General features: G+C 41.2%; 1 protein-coding gene across 9 annotated transcripts in view; it reads right to left on the bottom strand.

Moving 5' to 3' along the window:
- The window catches only part of ITPRID2 (ITPR interacting domain containing 2), a 41,538-nt gene that overhangs the window by 6,780 nt on the left and 12,595 nt on the right, over positions 1-22,163 (bottom strand). For 7 of the 9 annotated variants that reach the window (XM_075093651.1, XM_075093650.1, XM_075093654.1 and 4 more), the window contains 9 exons: positions 20,802-21,496; positions 17,281-17,353; positions 10,609-10,700; positions 7,285-8,490; positions 4,896-4,976; positions 4,376-4,503; positions 3,181-3,331; positions 1,980-2,045; positions 882-1,295 (listed from right to left, as the gene is read on the bottom strand). In XM_075093651.1, coding sequence (XP_074949752.1) covers positions 882-1,295; positions 1,980-2,045; positions 3,181-3,331; positions 4,376-4,503; positions 4,896-4,976; positions 7,285-8,490; positions 10,609-10,700; positions 17,281-17,353; positions 20,802-21,496 — 2,906 coding nt within the window. The remainder of the gene's footprint in view (positions 1-881; positions 1,296-1,979; positions 2,046-3,180; positions 3,332-4,375; positions 4,504-4,895; positions 4,977-7,284; positions 8,491-10,608; positions 10,701-17,280; positions 17,354-20,801; positions 21,497-22,163) is intronic. The other 2 variants (XR_012660668.1, XR_012660667.1) reach the window with 1 other exon arrangement.

Genomic DNA, 22,163 nt, shown 5'->3' with positions numbered 1-22,163 from the left:
GGCAGAACCATACAAAAGCTTCAAGGGACAAGCTAAAGGCTAAGGGTCCAATGACCCTCAGCTAAAGGCTAAGCGGCCCTCTCCAGTGAAGGAGAGGCAATAAAATCCCACAGGTTTTCAATGGCCATTTCTGCATTCACAGCAAAAAGCTCACCCTACTTTCTCTGCTCTTGAAAACAAGAAGTTTCTTTTGCTTCCTTTTCCCATTTATACAACTTGCCATATGGCTTTCTCTCACACCACTGACAAAACATGAAGGTTTAGTCCTGTTTTTTAACCTGGCCCACAGGAAAAATAAACAGCACCCTTCACTTTCATTGACTGCCAATAAAACTAATCTAACAGCATTGGTCAAACATCAGTCTTAAAGTCTGAAATAACTTCTCATCTGACTTTAGCTTGCTTCACTCATACTTTTACAGTCCTTAGTGGTTCAGGGTAGAGAGGCTAGGAAAGTATTTTTAACTTTTACTACACAGTTGTTTCAGAAACAGTATTTCATCAATCAAATTAACTCCAAACTAGCATTTTAGCAAGCAAACATGACAGAGAAATTTTCACTAGGGAACCTGAAATACTACTGTTTAACCAAGAAGTAGAGATGGCAAATTCTTTCTCACCCAGACTCAGAGTAGCAACTAGCTATTAATTTACGTGCTAACCACTATCGCTGAAAAAAGGTCTACTGCTTAGCACAAGAATACAACTGTGGCTTGAAAACCTAGTGACAAGCTCTGAGCATTCAAAAATACATTAGCAGTATGGTTTCTTGGCTTGAGAGGGAAAAGAAAACCCCAGTGGCCAAGAGTTACAGATAGCCTGTCTTTAAGTTTCAGTAAATACTGTTCAAATGTCCTAGACCTCAGCCCCTCCCTCCTCACCTCCCGTATGACTTGCTGCAGCTCCTCCTGCTCCACACTTTTGTGGATTTCATCAACTGAAGGCATGAGAGGGACTTTTTCAAGTTTGTGCTCCACCTCTGGCTTGGAGTCTGCGACCTCCTCAGAGCTGTCTACCTGCTGTCCAGCACCTGCTCTCACCGGGGGAGTTGGTGTTAAGGCAACAGAGGCTCGGTATAACTTCTTGCTTTGACTCTTAGACTTTCCTGTTAGTTCAGAAGATCCAACACCAGCTTTTCTACCTGCATGACCGGAGCACACTGAAGAGGAATCTGAGTTTCCATGGGAGAATACGGACTCTGTACCCTCTGCTGGGAGAGTTTCCAGTCCAAGATCTCCCAGTCCTAAACCCAGTTCAGACTTCAGAAATGACTGCTCTCGAATAAGTTCAGAGACCTAGGGATTTGGAAAAGAAACAGTCCCAAATAAGCATATAAAAAAGTCACATACAGACACAACTATGCTTCCCTGTTATTTATTCAATCACTTACTCATTCCCTCCATGTAACAAATACAGCTATAAAATAAATATATGCTTTGCCTTTATGACTGCAACAAAAAGGATCATAAGAAGGAACGGGCTTTTTTGAAAGCCAACATAAATATGAATTGTGGCAGTTCCCCAAGCCACTGACTTTTGCAATACGGATGCGTTCTGCCAGAGCCACTGACAGAGACACATGTAAAGGCTTGATTTTGGTTTTTTTTGCTAAAACAATTCAAGTTTGTCCTTTCCTTTCTGCAGTCTTGGAACTACTTTTTTTTTCAGTAGCATAAAATACACAGAAAAATAAGAAATAATTTTCCCTAGAAAACTCACCATGTATTCATTATATCAACTAAATACAAACATTATGTCACTTCTACATATTCTTCTTAAAAATAAACAAGACTTCACAGCTTCTTACACCTATGGTTAACTTTGCTTAAGGGAAAATGCAGCTGTTCTCAACAGAACTACTCAAGTGAGTGAAGTATGCCCAAGATCATGTGTAAAATGAATCTCCTGCAACCTTTTTTAAGAAATCCCTTCCTGGTTCTTTTTCCTAGTAAAACATACAGCACACAATAATTACTTACTGGTTCAATGACATTCAATGGAGAAGGGCATGATAGATTATCAGCACTTCTGCTTCCATACATACCCTGAAAAATTAAGTCAAATTAATGAATTGAGGAGGTTTTTAGAACTGTCAGAGCTAATATATAAACATGCTGTCTCAGACAACTTTCTATAAAAGCAGAAACTTGGAAACAGGAAGCAAAGCTGGTTGGAGAAAGTTTATTTCAGTCATTTTTAAAGTTGGCCCTCTTCTATAAAAGGATTTACAAACAAAAATGTATTTATATGGTTCAAAGAATGCAAGTTTGGCTTGGGATCACAGTAATACCATATTTTCCTGTTCTGGGGTTTCAATTTTTTTCCCATGACAAAATACTGAAGAGGAAGATGTGGCTTGTGCCTGTGCTGCTTCTACAGAAGAGGATTGGCTAAGAAAGAGGAATGAAACCCAGGAAGAACATATGACACTTTTTGTCTGTGCTTCTTTTGTTTGGCTGATGACAGAATTGCAGTAGAAAAAAGAGGAACAGCCTTCTGCTGAGTGAAAAAGAAGAGAAAGTGTATCACCATGCCACCAATGAACATATGCACATGTCTCTTTTATCCCCTGTTGTGCTTCTGGGGGGTGTCTGTGTGTGCAGAGCTTCTCCCACTGTTTGGTGGGGAGCCACATGTTCATCTGAAGGAGCTACAAAAGGCAATGGAGGAAAAACTGAAGATGACAACTGGATTCTCCTAGTTCTTTGTTCCATGGATTGGCAGGGCTAGAGGGGAAGGACACCCCTTTTCTGTGCATTTCTCATCTCTCTGCCCTCATTTCACAAGTAAGAAAATCAGTGTAAGGAAACTACAGAAAGACCATCACCATCCCCCCCCAAGGATTTTAGACATTGGCACTACCTACCAAAACTGTAGGAATTCAGGGTCATGACAAGGAAAAAGAAGAAAGCACTGGTAGAAGAGGACTGAAATCTCAGACCTAAAACCCCAGACAATATGTATTGATATGTATTAACACCAGGAAAGTCCCTCTATTCAAACACCTTTCACCCAGGACAAAACGCTGACTGAAAATAATAAAATATGAACCCTGACAATACATGCACACAGCATCATTAGATTCCCCAGATCTCATCCCACTGTAAGAGTATTAACAGTTATGAGTTATTAACATTACACTGAGAAAACATATAATGCTGTTGCAAAAGTAATACTTACTATGTGTGTCTGAGGTCTGTAAGGTGAAGACATGTGCAGACTTCTCAGCTGGTCTTCCAAAGCCAGTAGACGTTCTTCTAACTGCATCTCTAACTCCTGCAGCTCCATGCGGACAGACTTTCTCAAGCTCTGTAGCTGATCAGCTTCATATCTATACCAAGTCCATCACAAAAAGAACAAGAGCATTTACTGCACTCAGCTGCACACCAGAAAGGGGGAACAGAGCAGGACAGTCCCCTGAGTAAAGGACTTCATACAAAGGAGTTCAAAGTGGAACACAGAAAATTCCTCTTCCATGGAAAAATTAGCTGAACACCTAGATGGAACAAAAGTCTTTCTGCATTTATAGAAAATATATATCACCTCGTGGAGAAAACTAAACAACATAGTGTATCACAGATCATTTGCCAAAAATTTTAGCTTTAAATAATTAAATGTATGCAAGCAGATGAAATCAGCATTTATACATATATCTAATCAAGTCCAATTTAAAACCAGTAACAACAAAAATCACAGAGCAACACAGTAATCGCATATTACTTTTCCTGCGTGGTTCCAGATGTCCAAGCAGTTGCGGCTACATTTTGGCCAGGATGCCATTGTCTAAGAAGGCCAACTGATTTCAAACACGTTTACTTTTAAAGTGATTAGTCAAGAGCTGATACAGCTAAAGTAACTACATAAGCAATTTTTAAATTTGTTGCAGATCAGCTGCTGCTGCAACTCATGGTGAGCACAAACACACAGAGTCAGAATATGAATGCCATCTGTGCTGAATGGCCATTGTAAGTTGGAAAAGCACCGGAATGCTACAAAGTTCATTCTTTATTTACAACTACAAAGGTGGTGGTGGGGAATCTAAGCTGAAAATCTTCAAGGTTTTTTCCCACCCAATGTGTATGTTCATGTATGATAAAAGTCCTTACATTTCATAGCTGTAAAATCACTTTGGAGAAAGGTTGAAGAAAAAAAAAAAAAATCAATTCATGAGAAATAGGGATTAGAAGAAACAAAGAGGGAAAAACTCTAAGATGAAGAAATGTGAAGAAGAGAGTAAACAAGTTTTTGGGAAAAACTTCACTCCAACCCTGTTCAAATTGAAACTAATAGATTTGTTGCTCTGATTTCAGGGGCAGCGACAAATTTCCTGCAGTGCCAGAGTACTTTCCACCTTTTTTTAAAAGGATCATTTTACCTTTCCTCTTCCGTCATGTGCTGATAAACTGTTGTCTGTTGACGTAACATAGTCAATTCCAAATCCATCATCTGGGTTCTGAATAAGTTTAGATTTCGCCTTACAACTTGTAGTTCCTGGAAAGTATTCTGGAGGGGGGAGAGGGAGAGATAATAATGCGTTACATGGAAAAACTGAATTAAAATAAGTCTGGATACTACAATCGTGTTTGCCCAGATGTGCCTTTTGAATCAAGCAGAACCTCAACAACTTCAGTATACTACAGAGGATGCATGTTGTGAACTCACAATAATTCAAGAATACAACATTTTTAGATGTATCATACAACCAAGCACATGAAAGGATTTCCATGTATTTAGATTAATTCCTTTTTAACATTATTTGCAGGATGGAGTAATCTGTTATTCCTTGAGAGCAAAGACGGGGAACTGCCCAAAGTTGGCACAATCTGTGGCACATTTAGGACGCTTCTTTGTGTTTCATTTTGCCTTAGTACCACTGTGTGAACAGGGTCACTTACTTCATAGAGAGGTAGAATGGATGATCTCTGAGTAGTGTAACCGGTGGCCGCTGAAAGGTCCTGACCCCTCATCACTGGGTACTAGGGAAGAAACAAGTAATTTGAAATGGGAATGTCAGCAATCCCCTTCATGAACTCATTTTCTTAAATGCACAGATACTCTGACAGCAGCCACTGCTAAAACACAAGCTTGCTGGCATTGCGATTTCAGCTGCCTATGTAAATATTGTATCAGGAAAAGGAAACCTTACAAAATGGCAGTGCCAGCTCTTAACAGAAGCATGTGCACCAAAGCTCTGTAATGCAAATGTGCTGCAGGTGAAAAACCAAATTAATCCTGTCTGACACAGTAAGTAGGAATAACAGCTAAGTTTTTCTGTGGCAGGATTGTTATGGCTGAAAACTCAGTAGTCCCATTTGTCTTAGCTAATGATAAAAAGAACAGCTCGGAAAACAGAACTGAGCAAATTAAAGCGTGCCATTTTCAAATCATGATTACAGTCACATTTGTTGTGGGGTTTTGCTTAGTTCTTTGTATCGGGGGGGTTTTTTGTTTGGGTTTTTTTTTTTATCTTTCTACATTGCCTACATTCAAAGACCCCTGCGTGCTAATGATCTGTCGTGAAAACAAGAGTTTTGAAGAATTTCTATTTGCATGTTACATCAACACATGGAGCAAACAGATAAAATTCGGGGGCTGTTACATGTAGAGACAAGGCACAACAAAGAACTGTGGAAACAGCAAAAACATTCACCTTTTTGAATGTGAAAAAGAGAGCTTGTCCAATGCAATTTCGAAAGAATTCAAAGGACTATTGACATGCCATGGAAAATTTGAAGCACGTCCATTCATCCAGAGGAGTTTTGCTCAAACATGATCACATCAAAAGCATGTTTCTTTTTTCCTCTCCCAGTTTTCTCTGTTCCCTGGTCTATCAGGAATTTATCTACTCTTTATTCCTTCCTAAAATCAGAATCATGTATTTGAAACATCTCAACTTTTTCTTTAGCAGCTGAGTATGCTGCATGCCAAACTTGGTACTGGCTGTAGGAAAAAGCAGCACCAGGGAACTGTGTATTGTAAGCAAAACACTTTCATACCAATGTCTGTAATGAGCAGGACCAAGCCCCCAAAATGCAACTAGTCTAGGCAAACTGCACTGGAAGCAGAACAAGTAGGCTAGGAGATGTTGTTATCCTCTCTGACACTAATTTTCATTTTTCAGTTGAACCAGCTTGAGCATGAGCCCTGAATATAATTACAGAGAATTCTTCAGCAGGTTTATTTAGCATGGTATAAGTGATAGAAGTGCTGTAGCACACTGCAACCTTACCCACATCAAGGCTGTAACTGGTTCCCAAGAGGAAATTTTACAAAGAAGGTTAAATTCTGCAAACGCTTACTCCCAGGAACACTGTCCGCTACCTTGAGCAGTGGCTGACTTAAAACGCAGTTGATCACAGCTTTCCACAGCAGAGATGTGTCCTAGTACCCAAGCTTGCTCCAAGAAGCAAGGCCAGCGAATGTAACCAAAGTCAGGATGGACTAGCCTCTAACATTTGACAAGTAGCAAAATAAACCAAAACAACAGGGGTCTAAAAAAGCTCTCTACAGCCTACCACCTGGAATATGGTGCAGGCAGGCACATGTTTGTTCAACAACCCACAGAAATTGTTGAAGCTCTACAACTGAATAGTGGAGAACAGGTGTGGTAGAAACTGGTAAAAAAAAAAAACAACGTGCTTGCATTTTAAAGCATTTCTCCTCTGAGTGATGAGATGGACGATATTTCACGCACTGTCACAAAGCTGGGTCTTAATAACAGACAGATGACTTCAGGATCATGTTGACTCCAGAGCTGAACATGCAAAAGGTTGTCATGAATCAGCACAGAAACATATACGGAATAGACATCACCACCGACAGCATCAGTGAAGCCATAGGACTTGCAATGAAAAAATTAATTTCTATCAGTCGGATGGGAAGTATGTCAAAGACAAGAGAGAGGTTTAAGGACTGTCAGGATGTATTTTCAAATCTAAAGCTAATGACTATCACCTTAAATAATAGCTGGTAAAGAGTACACTGTTCCTCCCTCCCACCTCAGAATACCCATAAAAGTGAAAAAAAAAATTATTTTTTTTTAATCAACCCGGGTCAACTGCAACACGAAAAAATTAAACGCAAAAATAGTGGAGCACTGGACAGATGATCATTTGCCACTTTAAACAGAAGTTCACGAAACACTAGCAAATCAAACTTGCACAAAATGTCCTTTTTTCCTGCTCTGCTGCACTATGCAAAGGAATACTCAGATTAACATTTTGGTTTTGTACAGATAAAATAAGAAGCCTTTTTGCCCAAGGTACAAATTTGGCTTCCTCTTACCTGTGAGAGGTTCTGCAGAGAGCTTCTGATGTCGTGTAGGACCCTGCGCAGCTGCATCTCAACAGTGGAGGGAGGGTTGATGGCATGAGGTCGATGAGGAAATCCAGCATGCCTTGGAGAGAAGGGACAGCTGAAGGGGGAAAGCAAGCTGCCGAAGGAAGAGCCGGAGATGCTTGGGACACTGTGGGTGCTCAGCGTTCTCACGTGCTCGCAGAGCGGTCTGTCCTGCCACTCGGCAGGGAGGGAGTGGAGGGAGCATGTCGACTGGGACATGTGTGCAGGCCTGTGCAGCGGGCAGCTCTGTACCCTCATGGGACTGGGCTCCTCGGGCAGTCTGCTGGACCCAGCATGGGGCACTTCTTTTTTGGAGGATGAAGGTGCAATGAACAGTGTGGATTTGCACACCGGCTGGCTGGTGGCTGCCTCACCCTCACTTTTGTCATTCTCAGACATTGATGTCTCATCTTCCTCCACATGTGTGTACTTGTAGGTGAAAGAAGGAGGACTGCACAGAGTTTCTTTTCCTGGAGTTAGCTGGACATTCACAGAGGACACCACTTTCACTGGATTCAGCAATGCAGTTGGAAGAGACTGAGACCGCCTTAGAGGATAGCCTGATTCAGCAAACCAGAGTCTCTGCTTTCTCAGAAGATCTTTTGACTTAAGCAGAGTGCGTCCGGTCCTGGAATCGGATGTGCTGACAATCCTCATCTCGGCTCTTTGCAAGGCAACGTGAACCCTGTCCACAGACGACAGGGAGGAGCCGCCACCTTCCAGAGACTCCAGAGACTTGAGGATATGGTGCGTGTGGTACTGAGGAAACTCAAACACACTGCCTTCCTCTAGCAGGTCCAATTCTTTTTGCTCACTGCAAATGTCCTCCTCTTTAGAGCTGACCTCTCCTTGGACTGTCTCTGATATATGAGATGACTTGCTTTCTCCTCCTTGATTATGTTCAGTTTCATAGTCAATAGATTTTCTGTCTTCGCTCCTTCTGTTCTTAGAAGGTGCCCCTACCTTTTGTCTCTCTACTTGCAAGACAATATCCTCTTCATCATCATCATCCTCTTCCTCCTCCTCAAACTTATTGAAACAGGGCAGTTCCTTGGCTATTGGTGTCTTCTGTTCCTCACTATGCGACGTCACAGTTGTCTCACTGTCACAGCTGTCAGCACTGCTTCCCATGCCCTGCAAAGACTCCTGAACCTAGGAAAGATACGAGCCAGCAAAGGCGTGAACATACTGGAGACTCAAATACTGCCTTCTCAGGGGTCAGGCTAAGAGTGCAAGTCCATATTCATTGGGCATTGTGGCAGGGAGCAGAACAAATTATACAAAATGCAGTTAGTGTGCAAGAAAAACAGTGAAGGAGAACAAAGAAACCATAGTATGGCAGAGATCAGAAGCACATTGAATTATGACACCAAAAGGAGATAATTTTAAAAAATAAAGGCAAACTATTCACACATTTCTTTGATTTCACGATGAACTCTTTACTGCCAGAATAGAAGTGGCAGCAGAGTAAAAGAGTAAAAAGAGTAAAATGCTAGTACTTTAGGTAGCGATGACAAAGGGATATCAGGGTGTCAGGGATGAACAGCAATACGGTTCCAGTTTTTGAGTTTTCTCCTGAGTTTCACAGGAATGCTATGGCTGCTAGAGTCAATTATTTAACAGTAGATGGCACTAACTTACCGTACTTTTAAGAAACAATATACACCCCTCTGTATCCCCTTTATCTTTTCACAGGTTCTTTTTACTCGCTGCCAAGTTCTCATTTCCCCTAGTCTCATCATTCACTTGTATTTTCTGAATTCAGCTCAGCACTTGGTTTGAATAAAGCAGTGAAGGTGACAGAAGAGAGCCAGCGACTCCATGGCACAAATCTCGTGCAGTCTCAATACATCTTTTCAAAACAGCATAATAGAAAGCAGAAAAATCTCATCCCTTTACAGCCAACAAAAATAAACTCCACCAGTCTTCCAGTGAAGGGGCACTTAGTTGCAACATGCTTTTAATGGACTCTTAATCAGGTTGCAACCAATATAAAGATCAGGAGTGAGCAACTCTAAACTTAAAGTCCTTCTAACATGTCATCAACTTCGATATAGTCCCCGTTTGGTAGAGAGCAGAACCGGTATCTCGGACTATTATGCTCCTTACAGAGACTTAGGCTTATGATTTCCTTTATTCGCTCTCTTGCTCTTGGAAAGTGTAAGCTGATGTTTAAAGGACACACAAAGACTAGGACTGTCTTGGTTTTCATTTTGACACTCAGTTGAAAAACTACTAAACTGGAAAGCACAGAATACTAGTACCAACACAGAAAAGAAATGCTGATGGATGGGGAGGGTGAGAATCTTTACCTAGTAAGTGCCAAACAGCTTTAAAAATGTTTGGTGTGCTGCAAGGAAAAAAACATACTGTAGCTCAAAAAAAAAAGTTCAGCATCTGCAAACCACAGAAATGATATTACTGGTGATACCCAGACTCCCAACTTTGTATTCCTCTGGAGTGTGGTTCAGGTCTCAGACAGCTAACTGATGGCCTTGAGGCCAAGATCTAACTTGAGACTTTTCTCTGGCTGTGTGACAGGCCAACCAAATCATGGCTATTACTGTGTGAATGTTTTAGGAGAGGCAAGAGAACACCTCTCCTAAATATCAGGTACAACGCTGAGCAAATGTGTGTAGCAAGCAAACACCTAAGCACCATGCTGGAACAAAAGCCTCCTAAGACATGCTGTCTCTGGCCATTATCATGGCAAGTTCTGGGACTGAGATCAAAGCAACTGGAACAAGAAAGAGCATGGTAGCTCAAGATCAACTAGACATTAGTATACCTTCCCAGTAAAGTTAGTATGAAATTATTTTCACTTTCTGTCAGCTGCTAACTGAAAAAAAATAGAAAAATATGCAAAAGAAAATGAGTGGGAAGGCAAAAATGATACAAGAAATTAAATGATCAGCAGAAAAACTATATTATTTCATTACCTTAATCTCTACCCACTGCAGTCAGGAGAGAAACGGACTGTGATTCTGGAGCCTCAGTTGGTAAGAAAAGATACACCAGAAATGGCAAAGAAGACATCCTGAACTTAGAGCGTATTCCAGGCCCAAGTATGCCCAGATTATCCTACCAGAAAGGCTTTAAATTTTTAACACAGTTCTGTAAGGGATTCAGCAGATCCAGCTCTGGAAATGAGAAGTTTTATAGGGTCTAGACTGATGGTCACAATAGCAGTCAAATATCAACACCCCTCCCCTGGCTCCCTACTGTCCCACAATAATCTGTACTATTTCAACCACAGCATGGGAACCTTACCTGAAGCTGATTAAATGGAGAACAATCCGTGGAGGAGTCCTCAGCAAAGCCACTGCTGTCAGAATGTTGACTCGCAGTCCGTAACAGCTGATCTGTTTAAAACAAGCAAAACCCGACTGTAATTACTTTACAAATCACAACCTTTCATGCCCAATCACATTCAATACATGCTTTCCTTTTATATCAGAGTAATATTAAGTGGATAATGCAATTCCTTTTCAAATTCCACTTTGAACAATACAGAGAAACAGCTTGTTTGTTGCAAGCAAAACCTCTTCTCAGGCAAAGCCCTACTTGTGAAACCTCAAGCAACAGTGGAAGAGGAATCATCTCTTACGTTTTTCTTTCTTGTACTGTGGAAAAAAAACCCACTCTTGAAGACTTTGCCACTGCTGGAGTTTTCCTTCCACAAAACTGAATCACTAGTTAATTCACATGCAGGCAGTATAACAGTTGCTTTTGTATTGACACGTACAGATTCGCCACCCCTCCTGATCATGGAGATAAAGCAGATCACTCGTCTCTTGCCAGCCTACACCAACCCATAAACGCAGTAGAATAGCATCACATGAGCACAGAGGGTGATGCGCAGGACTCAGAAAACTGCTAGAGACGGTCCTCCACTGGTTTAGCGGACAAATATAAAGCATCTCTGACACATCAACAGGCAATCTGCCAAAGAACATTCCCAGCACTCATTTTATACACTAAAGATAAGATCCTCCTGCTTCTTCCTTTCTACTTAGATTAGGTAAGTGTTAAAATAGCCTAAAGAGACTCTAAAATCCTCAGTGCTATCCAGGAGTGGTTTCCTCTGGTGCAAACACTATAGTCACAAAGCTGCTTTTCAAGGAGATCTCAGCAAGCGCTGCAGTCCAGTATTGCATGTATATCGTTCCCTACCAGACACAGGAGGCACTCACCAGGTATGGGGTTTATGTTACAGCGCCAGAAACATTTTGCTTAGCCAAATGGCAGCCTGGGCAACAACTGTATCTCACCTCTAGTTCTCTGCAGAAGGGTAAAAGCTTGGAGATGGGATGAGACCACAGCGGCCTCTGGCCCCCAGACCCCTGCCTCCTCCTCCTCACCCTGGGGTGAAAGGTTGCTGCTGTCTTCCCAGAGGCTCAACGCAGAGTTTTACTCCACATTCCTTCAGCTACTTAACTGTCATCATATAATTAATCCCAGTTCACAGCTCAATGCATTGGAATGCATTATGCAAACTGTTTTGAAACTGCTGGATAATCAGAACTAATTTTTTTCAGTATTAATTTTGATGAACATTTCACTAACACAGAAATAAAAGCCTGCACAGGCCCAGAAGCTTGTGAACACCAGGATAGGCAAACTGCCCATTAAACTTCTGTATCAGCAATTTCACACAGCTTTTAGGGAGTGCCTTTCAATTTGTGCTGCTGTTCTGTTATCATGGTAGCCACAATATCCTGCGATGATAAACAACTTTTCTACCTCAAGACAGAGATCCCCGCCCAGCTACCAGTAAAGACAATAGAAATTACTTCCATGAGAACTGGACTAGCTCTTATTAACTGCCCATTTCAATTAATATGGCTGAAAGAGTGTGACACAAACAGGTTGCCACTACAGCTGAGGCTAGTGGGAAGCTGCTACCTCCTCCAAGGTGAATAGTCACCTACATTGGTCTCCTCTCTGTTTCTTTTCCTATTTGGTCGATTTTAATATGAAAGGGAAAAGCACTACGGGTAAAAGCCTTAGCCACAGGGGAGAGATTCCAAGTAGCTCAGATAAAGCAATTCACCAGTGCATGTGCTGGTATCTGGATTCATGTGCATGAAGTTTATTACTGCTCAAGAAAAAATATTGACCTGCCCTTCTAGTTCCTTCTCAGCCAATATTTCCTTTTCAGCTTTAAAAAAAACCCCAAACATATATATGTATATACATGTCTCCTCACATCAATTCTTGGCCTCCTCAGAGACACAGTACTAAAGTAAAAATCAGTGGTTTAGATAATTTTCTATAGCATTTGTTATTTACGCACATGCTTTGATAGCCTTACATGACAGACCCTGCCAGTCAACTGGTCAGTCTAGAGCAGAGGCACTCATGCCTGCCTCATCATCTTTGGCAAGAGACTAGCACAGTATGAACAGACTCAAACTGCCTTGTTTCCACCTAAGGAGACACCCCCTTAATACAGCCATCTCTTGCTCTCTCTGTTGCAGAGCTGCTACCATTTTCTGGAACATTTTAAAGCAAATCAGAGAAGGCATTTTTTGTAAGTATGAGTAGTTGTCTTCTAGCACGCCTTACCCTTGTGTCTTGCAAGTTCTCAGAGTTCTCCACTAGGCCACTATCATGGAAATAGAGTAAAAACTTTTAAGGAGCAGGAATCCCTACTACTTTAGTAGTGAAATGACAAGGTTTGGCTCCGTAAAGACTAGAAATACCAACTAGTACATTGGGATATACTGGTACATAATGGCATCCACCCTCCTTGTCAACTACTGATCCAGATGTACAACCTGCTCTGTGGCATCTGGATGGCTCTCAGATTCAAGCAGACAAGAGGAAAGCATGAAAACATTTTTTTAAAAAGCTGAAGAGCTAAATTCAGGTCTTGATTAAAATGCCTCCTTGCAATGGAGAGTCTTAAGGGAAGGAGGATGTGATGAGATATGGTTCCCCTCTCTTCACCTTGAATGCAGAAAACTCAGCACCAAAGGCTGGGTTGTAGGGACTATCCTGGGATCACCCCTTGCCCTGTGTACCCCCACTAAGGCAACTGTACTTTCCACAAAAAGGTCACTGCACAGTGCTGACCCTGCAGCCCAAAGCTACTATCAACACTATGTAGAGGAAATCTTCTGAACTAGCAGGAGACGGCCAGAGGCAGCATAATAAGGAAAGTGTGGGAAAAGAAACCAGCCAAGATGAACAAAACCAGAAGGAACTATCAAACTCATGTCCCAGTTAAACAGAGCACAAATGAAAATGCCCCTTGGATTATTGTTTTAAGCTGTATTAAAAAAAAAATCAAATATTTTTAGGCACTGAATACATGCCAGAGAAATGTAAGTATTCAGAAATATATCAGATAGCTGACAAAATTCTAAACAAGAACAGATGATGAAGAAACAAGTCTGTGGTTTATAAAACATGAGAGTACAGATTTATCAGAGAATCACTATTGAATAATGGAATCATTCATCTGTTGTAAAATAATATTCAGCTACCAATGGACTGTCAGTCTCACCAGTCCAAACAGTCCTATCAAGTACTTGTCTTCACTTTCTCCATCACTCGACTGCTCACACAGAAGAGGAGGAAAAATATGTGGAAACTGCCTGTGAAGCTTTAGTAAAATCTGTTTCTTGTACCTGCATAATTGGAAAAGCTCTAATGCACTTTGTATTTCACAAGTTTATTCATAAATTGACATTGCCAACTTAGCTATAAAGTATTCCATTATGGGGTAAAATACCTGCTGCCCCTTTTTCCCATATTGATCACACCCTGCACTCCAGCACTGCCAAGATCAGCATAGTAGGGAGCCCTGCTGCAGAAACTCTTCAGAGTCCCTGGGGATTTCCTAGCTTCTGGACAGAGAAGCACAGACTCCCACAAACACTAAATCTGTTCCAAATGTTTTCTTCTCACTCCCCCATCTCCAGTCTCCTGTGGAGCTGCACCCACAGAGAGCTATAAATACAATAATACATTAAGTACAGGAAGTGCTGATGATGTGCTTTCTCCACTTTCAAGAACTAAATTTTCAAAATTAGTCACTGGTTTTGACTATCAATGTCAGATGCCTTAAAAGAAACAGGTTTGTGGCTATTCAAAATTCCACAGATGTCAGCAACCAGACACTCACAAATTACAATGCCTCGAGAATACTTTGTTCTCTACGCATTGTTCCTATATTTGTCTTGTTCGTTGGGCATTTTTGGAATGGAAGGTGCTTCTGTATAAATACGTCAGGAAGAATTTTGTTTTCCAGCTAACAACCTTCCTTCCAGATAACTTCACAGTAAGGTTTTTTTTTTATAGAGGACATTTAGCAGCACTGTATGTTTACAGTGTAAAGCAACTGAATCTTTTCATTCTTCTCTACTGTGTTCCTAAAAAAACCCCATGCACAGAAAAAATCTGCATTTGAGGTTTGCAGCAACAAAGAACAGAATGCGGTTTGGGAGCATAATGGATAAACTAGTTCAGTTCAGTACCATTTGGAAGACGTAACCTAAAAAGTACATCAAGCTAGTCGATATGATACAGAATTCATTGTATCTCCTATAAAGTGTTTAACAAAGACAGTACTATAGCAAAGCAATCATTTGCACGCCACTTTGAAAATCTAAGCTTACCACTTCTAAACAAAGCTAGTCTGAAATAAGAAACCTACTTTAACGGGGAGTCTAAGCAGCAGTAGACTCAGTGTTGTTCAAGCATTATCTTAAGTCTCCAGACTATTTCAGTAGGAAATAGAATCTCTTTTTTTTTTTAAATTCAGGTACTTCACATCTTATTATAGGCCCTCTTAAAATGCCTTACAAATTGTTGCAAATTCCAGAGAAAGCATCCACAGCCCCCTGTGTAGATATAAAATGACACTGCAAGGTTTATAACAGTCTGTACCAAAGAGCACTAACCCTGCTAATTGACACAGAAGTACGCCTACATGAAAAAAGTAAGTACAAATGTATTCCTTCAGGGGAAGCAGTCATCTGGAACAAATTTTTTGTTTATGGGTGCTCATGTACAGTAGAGCCAATACCACTGAAAGAGGTGGGTCTGTATGAAGATCACCAACTGGAATTACATTGCAACAGAAGACTGGTGCTTGAATTTCATGCTGATTCCACCTCAAGAGATTGCTAGTGAATGTGGCATTTCACATTCAGACACAATGGCCAGCATTTTTAATAAATGACCATTAACTTTGGATGCCTTCAAACTTGGTGAGCACCTGCTCTCTGAGAAAACAGACATCTACGCTGTCTCCTGTTGGGCAACTTGCAAAAACAACGGCTGTTTTTTGAAGTTTTACATAAGTTCTACACCAAATGGTCTCCCTCTTGACAATTTTACTGAAACCCATATAGAACAAAGTCATAAGCCTTCCCCATCCTCCAGGTGAAATAAAATGTTGGTCTCAGACTAACTTTTAGCAAACGTGCAGAGTTACCGTCAGCAGTGACATCCTTTTTAGGGAAGTCATAGAAAACTCCAGGTAATACTTGCATGGTAACAAAGTGTCATCGCTGATCTATGCCAAGTGTATTCAGAAATAGGTGGGATATACTAGCTGGGAAACATGAGCCAGCATGCCATGCTTCTGTCATCTGAAGGCCCATTGCTAGAGCTGCTGGTACCTTTCAGCAGGTACACACAGGACCACCTGATTTTTTTTTTTCCTTGCATGGAGAAAGAAGAACATAAGAACATAAGATAGCTACTGGAAACAGAAACCACAAAAGTAGCATTTATGAAGGTGAAAAAAATGTATTCTTCTCCTCTCTGACTGCAACTCCTAGCTCCTTAAGTTGCCTTTCTCTGAAAACCTCTTTCTGAAACTGCTGAGACTAGGCAAACAAGAGACCTGACCTGGAAAGAGTGCATCTCTACATGTAACCACGTAAAGCATGTAATTATGAGCTTTCAAATACAGTCAAGGGAGAAATGCTGGGAACAGTTAGAGATACAGTTTCTGGTGATCCTGCTTGGTGGCCAATGTTTGTAACAGAGGAAGACTAGCGAGTGCTATGCTGTATTGTGCAAAACACTGCTGAACTAGTAGCACAAGCTATCACTAATAACCAGGCACTAACCTTCGATGCTTAGTCCAGAGTGTTCTCAACCATGTTAATGCAATTCAGCTGACAGTTCACAAAGACTGTCTCTCCATTTGTGAAAAGGCAAATAAGATGATCTCTGTTTCTTAAGACAGGTTTTTCTGCCTTTTGGTACCTAGAGATGCTAGTCATGTTTCACCAAGAAATTGCATCGCAGCTAAGCATCTCACTAAATGCAACAAGCTCTATTTCTTCTTTAATTACATGTAACAGCTAGAGAATGGACTTCATTTGCCAATGTTATGCAAATTAACAATCACAAAATGAACTTAAGGATCAGCTTCATCCCTCTCCTGAGCCATAAAATACATAAATAAGGATTTAGGATGAAAGTGCAAACTAAGTGAGGCACAAGAGCCAGTGCACAGTTTGCCATGTAAAGGACTACAGTTTCCACATGGGTGCAGAGGCACTAGTCTTCGTGCAGCCAGCTTGCAGACAGAGAAGTAGCACATAGGAAAAAGCTGGATGTATCATGCAATTTAGGTTTAAAACAATATAATTTTAGTTTAAATGGGTATCTTAAATTACAGGATCCGCCAGGGAAAAAAAATCCTATACAATCTGAATTAACATTTCAGTTCCCCTAAGCTATCATCATTTGTACAAAAGTGAAAACAGCCAGTGAGGTTATAGGGCTGTTGCCTTGCCTGTAATTTGGTTGCCACTTTGCAGTAATGTTCTGTGATTTAGCTAGAAAAGAAACACAGATCTTTTTTATTTCTAAAGAGAAAAGAAACTTTAGAAGTTTTAAATATCTGAATGAGCATTTCAGAGAGGGAAGGACACTCAGCAGACTGCTGTCTCCCAGGAATTGAAGTCTACTCACCTTTTCTTGACTTGGTCACTGCCAACTGGTGAGAAGCTGGAATGTGTGGTAGATCCCCCTCTGTACTCTGGATCTATCAGGAAGAGGAGATGAATATTTTGTCAGGACAACTGGAACATGTTCCCGTGCTTAACAATGCCCAAGCTATATACACTGCACATGTGTGGTGTGGTGGTGGTTTGTTTTTTTTCCCTCCAGTCCAACAGCCTATAATGATTGAGGGAGTAAATAGTATCTCCTTGAACCAAAGTATTATTTCATCATCATCAAAGTATTATTTCATCAGGTACTCAGCAATGCCCCTGGACAACAAGAGTGATCCTCTCACCCTTGTGAGGACAGCACCTCTCACTCACAGCACAGGGCTCCCCTCCGGTCACATTCATCGTGCAAAAGGACCATGAAATCGCATCCTGTGACACTGCTGTGAGTTCTCAGCTCCCCTTTGACAAAAAAACTGAAATAATTGTGTGAAAATACCTTTGACCACATTTACACTACAACTGTCCTTTCTGTTCAGCACTCTTGCCCCCTCATTTGAATATAAAAAAGAAGCAAAATACATTTAGAAAAATATATCAAGAGGTCAGCACATAAGGGTTGTTGTCTCCTGCCCTACCAAGCATTTCCCACAAGCCACCAATCCTTCAGAAGGACCCAGACCCTGCCAGAACCTACTCCGGACTTCACCATGCCACTACTCATAGAAATACTCCTTGTGTCTTCCAGTACAAAAAAGGAAGATAATATATTCAGAGCCATGCAGATTTCAACTAGGAAACTTAAAACTACATGCAGATTAATCCTATTACTTAATCACTTTGTGAAACATAGCCTTATTAAGAAAGCAGTTCTCAGACAACCATTCAAACAATGAAAAGAGTATGCCTAAAATCTCAACAGGGTGGCCTTTGTCTAGTTCAAAAGCTAGAATATGTTTTCTCTTTTGTGTGCTGCAGAAAAAATCCTAATGGTTCACATGCAAGCCTACACGCACCAAAACCCCAATCCAACTACCCCTCCAACTCTTCCCTCTGATGGGTTGCTTGCCTAATTTCAAAATTACCAAGCAATGAAATTTTCACCTCCATTTTTGATCAACTTAAAAATGCAAAACCAGGGTACTGACAGTTTTAAGCTTAAATTAGTATTTAGCTAAAGAAAAATCTATATTTGCATCAATATCATGTGCATAGCAGCCACAAGGGTGCATTTTATTAACTACAAGCGTAATCTTACAGGCCCTTTGATCAAACTGGTCTTCCTGGAAAGGTGTCTTGATTCTCTCAAACCTCCCAGTTTCCAATGGCTAAATTTGCAGTGTCCCAACAGCCTAGCCTCTTCTCATCTAAATACCCTCCATCTCCTGCCCCCGTCTGGAAGACAGCATTCTGGACGTGTCCACAGCAGGGCGCAGCTCAACGAGCGTGCAGAAGCACTCCCCTCTCCTCCCCCGTCCCCTCAGCCAATATTGATGCTGGTAAACAACCTTCTGGACTGTAACTGGCCACTGCAGGAGTGGGTGCTGGGGGGAAATCCTGCCCTGACTCACTCCCGCACTAGCTATCTTCACAGGCACAGACTTCCGAAGGGCACTCAAGCCTCCAAGGCATTCATAAGCATGGAAAGAGCTTCCTTGATATATCTGTCATCTTTCTGGTGTGTATGAATGCACTCCAAGCCAAGCTGGGAAAACAGGGGAGGAGTTATTGTCACTGTTTCTAATACAGTTTATTGTTCATTATACCCTGCTTAGAGACGCAAAAAATAAAATCACACTGCCAGGCATTGTTCTAAAGTTTCTTCAACAAAAGCAAATCCCCCCCTCCCAGGAACCTGAAGGCAGTTGATATGTATATATTATATTGCGTAAACAAAAATTCACCACAATCCCATCCCACATCACATGTCGTCTTGCCAAAACAGCTGTGTTTATGCACTGGCATCATTGCAAAGTGTGTCAACCAAAACTTTGCAAAGACATTGCATTTGGCTTGTGCAGAATTCAACAAGTCTTCTTCATGTCATAACCCTTTACAGTCCAACTTACTCTGAAGGGAAATTCCATTCCTCTTTTTTTTTTTTTAAATTAGTTGTTTCAACTTTGCCCAAGAGTATCAGAAAATGGATTTATCCTCTGGGATATGTGAAACCAGTCCAGCTATCAGGAACATAGCAAAATGCATTGCCACTGAGACCCATCCCATTGTACCAACGCAAACATCTGTACAGCTACACAACAAACTGGATCAAGAAAATTATCTGGCTGAAAACTAAGCCAGAAAAAAAAAAATCCAAATACACTGGATTTCTTTTTCCTCTCTCAACTGGACCCATCCTTTGTTCTGGGTCAGAAGATGGCCACACAACATGTGGGTGATGACACACAGGCACAAACAAGTGGCAGGAACTATGAGAGGCTGGATTACCTCTTTCTACTTAAAAGTGCATCTTCAGCTACAACCTCAGTTGATCTAGAGGAGCCTCAAAAGCCTGTAGTGCCAATACACTACACTAGTATATACTAAATCATCATTTCCTCATTTGCTGTAAAACTCAAGGGGTTTTCTAGTGACTTTTCTTCACTCATTAAATCACAATCCTTCATTTTACATATCTATTTCACATCAATAAAAAAGTTAACTGCTGAACTGTTAACACCGGCACTTCGAAATGTGTCCACAAAAACATCTGCTGATTTAAGTTAAGGCAGATCTTAAAATTCAAAGTTTGAATCTACACGAAAAATTGCATTCTTGAATTTGTAGGCTGCGCATTTACTAGCCTAATAAACTCATTACTTACAGGAGCCTGGGAATTAAAATCCCTTTATGACAATTATCAATCAAAAATGGATACATGCATTTATGAAGATATTAAAAGGCAGCTAGCACAGAGTGTGTAAGCCACTGCCAAAGGCACAAACAGCAACTTTCAGTGTGCTGATTATCAGAGAACAAAAAAATCAACATATAGCAGATAGCCATCAATACCAAAAGTTGCACAAGACAAGCACCTCACCCTACTTGACAGCCCCTTTCCCTTTCATGCCAAACACTCTTGCTCCATCCACAAATTTATCTTCAATCAATATCATAAACTGAATTTACATTTAGGCAACAAAAATAAAGATTTACAGTTAGCAATTTAAGCAAAGTAAAAATTTAAAACCAAAGGTTTTTATAAATAAAAAGGCAAACCTAGATCTATTTCCACAGGAAAAGTTCCTAGTAGTTTTGCCAGTGACTGCAGTTACCTGAGCTCGATGAAAAAAAGAATCAGAACTTTCCTGCTGACTCTGAGGAACAACAACAGCAGCAGCAGCAGCAGCCAGTTATTTCATTAAAAGGGTCAATTAGAGCAGCCTACTAAGAGAGAGCAACAACTGTCCTATCACTCAGAGAATTTAAAGTATTCCTGGAGAAAACACTGTCAGCTGCACAGGAGAGAACATTCCTCTGCTGGCAGCCAGCAAGTTATGTAAACTGTATGCAAAACCAAAGTCATCTATCTCCACCTACCTCTTCCATCTCAAAGGAGTCCTTCTGCTGCAGCATTAGATTCATTATGGACGGGTTTGCAAGGGGAGCGCAGGGGTCTCTACCTGGTGATGCTGCGGGCAGCCTTTGCGTCGAGGCACTGCTGTTTGATGTATTGGAACTGCTGCTGAGGCTTGGCAAGTCCAAAAGACCAGATTCTTCACACAGTCTACCCTGGGCACTTGCTAACCGGCTGCTTGGCACATCTGCTGGAGGCACAGTACCCTCTTGCTTATCATCAGTCCCAGCAGGAAGGTTTGCAGGTTTACACATGTCCGCAGTATTTGTCTGACTACTGGCTATCTCCTCTTTTACAGTAGCCAAAGAAGAGGGAGAGTCTTTCTTTTTAGAGTATTTTGGTAATTTAGATTCATTTTTAACATCATTTTCCTCGCTCCCTAGTTCAGCTGGACTCTTCCCTTTTTCAACAGGTGAAGGAGTTGAGCAGCTGCTACCATCGGCTTGCTGAGTGCCGCATAGATTGAGCTTGGACAAGGTCTTCATTAACCGACTGGCTGTATTGCTGCGATTTAAAGGGGGAGGGCTGGACGCCTCTTTGCTGGAAGACACTGAATTTATACTACCAATTTTCTGCAAAGGAGTCCCAGAGACTTGAGAATACAAAGAAGAAAAAGCATTGGCCACAGTAGTAAGCACTTCAATCTGACGAAAACGACCTGCATGAGAACAAAACATAAGGCAGAGTTTATGAGGATGTTTGCTGTCATCACATCCCAGACCTCTTGATCCATCTCTACGTGACAGTTTGAATTCTCAGAGACAGCTCTTTCTTCATATCTGAGAAGGGAATTTTCATCATAACCTCTGCCCACCCCCACCCCCAAATCTCCTACTTATATCAGGGGTCCCAAAGGTTGACTGAACACTGCCTGGTCCTTAACATGAGTGATACCACACAGCATGAAAAAATGGAAAAAACCTTGGCAAGAGTGTTTGTTAAATGCACAAGGAGAACAGCAAGGAAAGCTTTCACAAAGTAAAAAAGGGACACAGGTACACAAGTGGAAGTTCATTTACAAAGTGCTAGGAAGAAAAGGGTTACTTCACAGTGCTCTCACCATCTGCAACTACAAGAGGACATTTCAGCCATGCCCTCACTTCAGCAACACTCATTACTGACCTAACAAAGCTCCTGTCCAAGTCAATAAAAATACTGGCCCAGATTTCAACAACTACAGAAGTAGGTTGCTGCTGACAGATTTCAAAAATCCCACCCGGATACTGAAGAACACAAGAAAAAGATGGATATTGCTATTTATTTCAGTGCTCTAAAGCTACAGCAGAAGACAAGCTTAGGAGCAAGAAGCAGGAAAGATACCAACT

The sequence above is a fragment of the Phalacrocorax aristotelis genome, chromosome 5 (genome assembly GCF_949628215.1).
Source record: "Phalacrocorax aristotelis chromosome 5, bGulAri2.1, whole genome shotgun sequence".
Taxonomy (NCBI): domain Eukaryota; kingdom Metazoa; phylum Chordata; class Aves; order Suliformes; family Phalacrocoracidae; genus Phalacrocorax; species Phalacrocorax aristotelis.
The sequence above is the reverse complement of the archived record's forward strand: the minus strand, read 5'-3'. Positions and strand labels throughout refer to the sequence as shown.